General features: G+C 49.7%; 1 protein-coding gene across 1 annotated transcript; it reads left to right on the forward strand.

Moving 5' to 3' along the window:
- On the forward strand, nt 1-3,048 carry LOC133141519 (perforin-1-like). Its single transcript, XM_061262090.1, has 2 exons — nt 1-515; nt 2,022-3,048. Exons 1-2 carry the CDS (start codon nt 1-3, stop codon nt 3,046-3,048), a joined length of 1,542 nt encoding a protein of 513 aa, XP_061118074.1.

A 3,048-nucleotide genomic window follows, 5' to 3' on the forward strand; every position in this document is an offset into this window, starting at 1 on the left:
ATGACTCCCCAACTCTACCTGTGCCTCCTGGTCCTGGGACACCTGTGCGTGGTGCTCTCTTGTCGGGTGGGGACGCTGGAGGAATGCCAGGCAGCCCCGTTCGTCCCCGGGCACAACCTGGCGGGAGAGGGCTTTGACGTCGTGAAGGTCCAGCACAAAGGCGCGTACATGATCGACCTCCAGACCTTCCTGGACTCGAGCGACTCGTGTACCCTCTGTGAGAACACGCTTCATGGAGACGAGCTCCAGAAACTGCCCCTGTCCGTGCTGGACTGGCGCTCCTTCACCAGCTGCAGGCAGGAGCTGTCCAGCACTCTGCTCGCAACCGTCACCTCCGTGGCCGACAGCGCGACCGACCTCATCGAGAACGACTGGACCGTGGGCCTGGGCCTCGGGGACATCGCCGATCTAACCATTGGTGGCAGGCACTCCACCGCGGTCGAGTTCGCCACTGAGGCCTCTGCGAGCGACAAGTCCGTCTTCACTTCTCACCAGCTCAGCTGTAGCCACTACAGGTGGGTCAAGCTTCCAAGCCTGTTAAAGAAATGAGCAGAACCGGTTTCTGGGTGATTCCAACAGGTTATTTTAATGTGACTTTTTTACATCCAAATTGGGTGATCTTAATTACATCCCTTTTTATACATAGTCCCTCAATTTTAGAGGACAGTTGCTTCTCAGTTGTTTCTGATTAGACAGGTGTATTCAATCGCTTCCTTCATGCAGGGATAAGAAAGATTCAGTATTCTTGGCCTTTGGTTGCCATTGAATCATTTGTCAAAACTAAGACCACTGAAGTTGTACCTCTGAAAGTCAAAGTAGCCATTATGAGGCTGAGAAATAAAAACAGTAAGATACATAGGCCACAAAATAGGCTTACTAAAACTAACGTTTGGAACATCATTAAGAAGAAAGAGAGCACCGTTGTATGTTTGGGATAATTGCTTTGCTGTGGGATAAAGCACCTTCCAATGAGTTTGGAGGCATTTGTGGTTGAAGTTGAGCATATAAAATGTACTATTCAGAATGAATTCTAAATGGATCTCGAGCAGTTCCTTTTGACCTACTCTACACATGTACACTTTTCTCTTGCCATGACTCTGATGCAAGTCAATCTTGGTCTCATCTGTCCACAAGACCTTTTTCCAGAATTGTAGGCTATTTTAGGTACTTCTTAACAATTTGTAACCTGGCCATCCAGTTTTTGCATCTTACAGTTTTGCCACTGTTTTTTTTGTTTGAAGTCTTCTAGAGACAGTAGTCACTGACACAGCTACAGCTGCATCCTGAAGAGTGCTTCTGATCTATTGGCCAGGCGTTTGGGGATTTTCATCATTATGGTCTTCTTTGGCCAACCAGCCCCTTCCCAATCATTGTTTTCACCAGTACTCTCTTTCTTTCTCATGATAGTCAAGATAGTTTATTTTGGTAAGCTTATTGTTTGGCCAATGTCTTTTGTTTTTCTCAGTGACATAATGGCTTCCTTGACTGTCTTTGGGATATCTGTGCCCCTCATGTTGACCTATGCCAATAACAGACTCCAAAGGCAAATCAAAGAGAATCAAGACTCCATACTGAAAGCTTTCTTATGCCTGCAGTGAGGTACCAATTGAATACTTTTGTCTCATAAGAAACAGCTGAGAAGCCAACTGTCCAAGTACTGCTGGTCCCCTAAAATGCAAGGCTATGTATAAAGAGGGATGCAGTCCCTACAAAGATCACCTGACACCCTCAAAGTAATGGTGACAGTCTGCAATGTAACCTCATCTTGCTGGAGTACAGAGCCAAAATACTTATGGACCTCACTGTATATGTCCATAAATGTGGAGGGTGAAACACGCGCTTCAAGAACATTTCAACAATATTAAATCATACGTATTTTCACTGGCAACATTGGAACTGTTATTTAAAGTTGAAAAATTTTAAAGAAAACATGGAAAATGTCACCGCAAGGTGATTAACCTTTTCAGAATGCTTTCTCTAACTTCATGTGAATCTTTTATCACTTTTATTCTGACTTGTAGCTACCGTGTCTCAGGAAACCCGCCTCTCAGCGCAGAGTTCCGACAGCAGCTGCGCTCTCTCCCGCAGGAGTACGACCCAAACACCCGCCACCTGTACGAGCGATTCATCCACACCTACGGAACGCACTACATCCAGCAGGTGCAACTGGGTGGTCGTCTGAGGAGGCTCACCTCTATCCGCACCTGCCTGGCCTCCGTCAACGGCCACTCGGCCACCAAGGTGAAGGACTGCCTGAACACGGGCCTCTCTGTGGGGCTGGGCTATCTGGAACCTTCCGCCACCACCAGCCAGTGCAGGACTCTGCTGGAGAACCAGGACATCCAGACGGGCTCCCAGCTGTCATACCTGAACCATGTCACCGAGATCCTGGGGGGACACAAGTGGCTGGGAGAGGTGTCCCTGTTCAAGAACGACTCTGTCGCCTTCCGAAAATGGCTGACCAGCCTCAAGGACGTCCCGGACATCGTGTCATACTCCCTGTTCCCCCTCCATGAGCTGATTCCCGACCCTGTAGTCAGGGGGAACGTGAAGTCCACGGTCAACCAATACCTGAAGGAGAACGGCATCCCAAAAGACGGTCCTCCCAAACAGTGTTTTGGGCAGCCCAACCTTTCTGCTGACTGCTGCCCCAAAAACCCAATGAGAGGCCGGCTCCGGGTGACTGTGATCAGGGCCTGGGGGTTGGACGGGGACCCCATTGGGAGGACAGAACCCTATGTGAAGTTCTGGTATGGACCCCACTTCCACGAGACCCACTCGATCAAATCGGAGGACAACCCCTACTGGAACCTGGTCTATGACCTGGGCCATGTGGAGGCCTATCACAAGCTGACGATGGAAGTGTGGGACAAGGATGTGTCATACGACGACCGCCTTGGCACCTGCCGTACACAACTGCAGGAGGGCAGCCACTCCCTCAGCTGCAATCTGAGTAAAGGAGGGGGCTTCTCCTACTCCTACACTCTCACATGCGACCCACAACTCAGCGGCTACCAGTGCGCCAAGTACAAGCCTGTCCCCCAGTGA

This window comes from Conger conger, chromosome 12 (assembly GCF_963514075.1).
Source record: "Conger conger chromosome 12, fConCon1.1, whole genome shotgun sequence".
NCBI lineage: Eukaryota > Metazoa > Chordata > Actinopteri > Anguilliformes > Congridae > Conger > Conger conger.

Excerpts from the sequence above, each read along its gene's own strand:
- LOC133141519 (XM_061262090.1), top strand. The coding sequence starts at position 1 with ATGACTCCCCAACTCTACCTGTGCCTCCTGGTCCTGGGACACCTGTGC. Across the intron at positions 516-2,021 it reads CTCAGCTGTAGCCACTACAG|CTACCGTGTCTCAGGAAACC; the intron begins GTGGGTCAAGCT and ends TCTGACTTGTAG.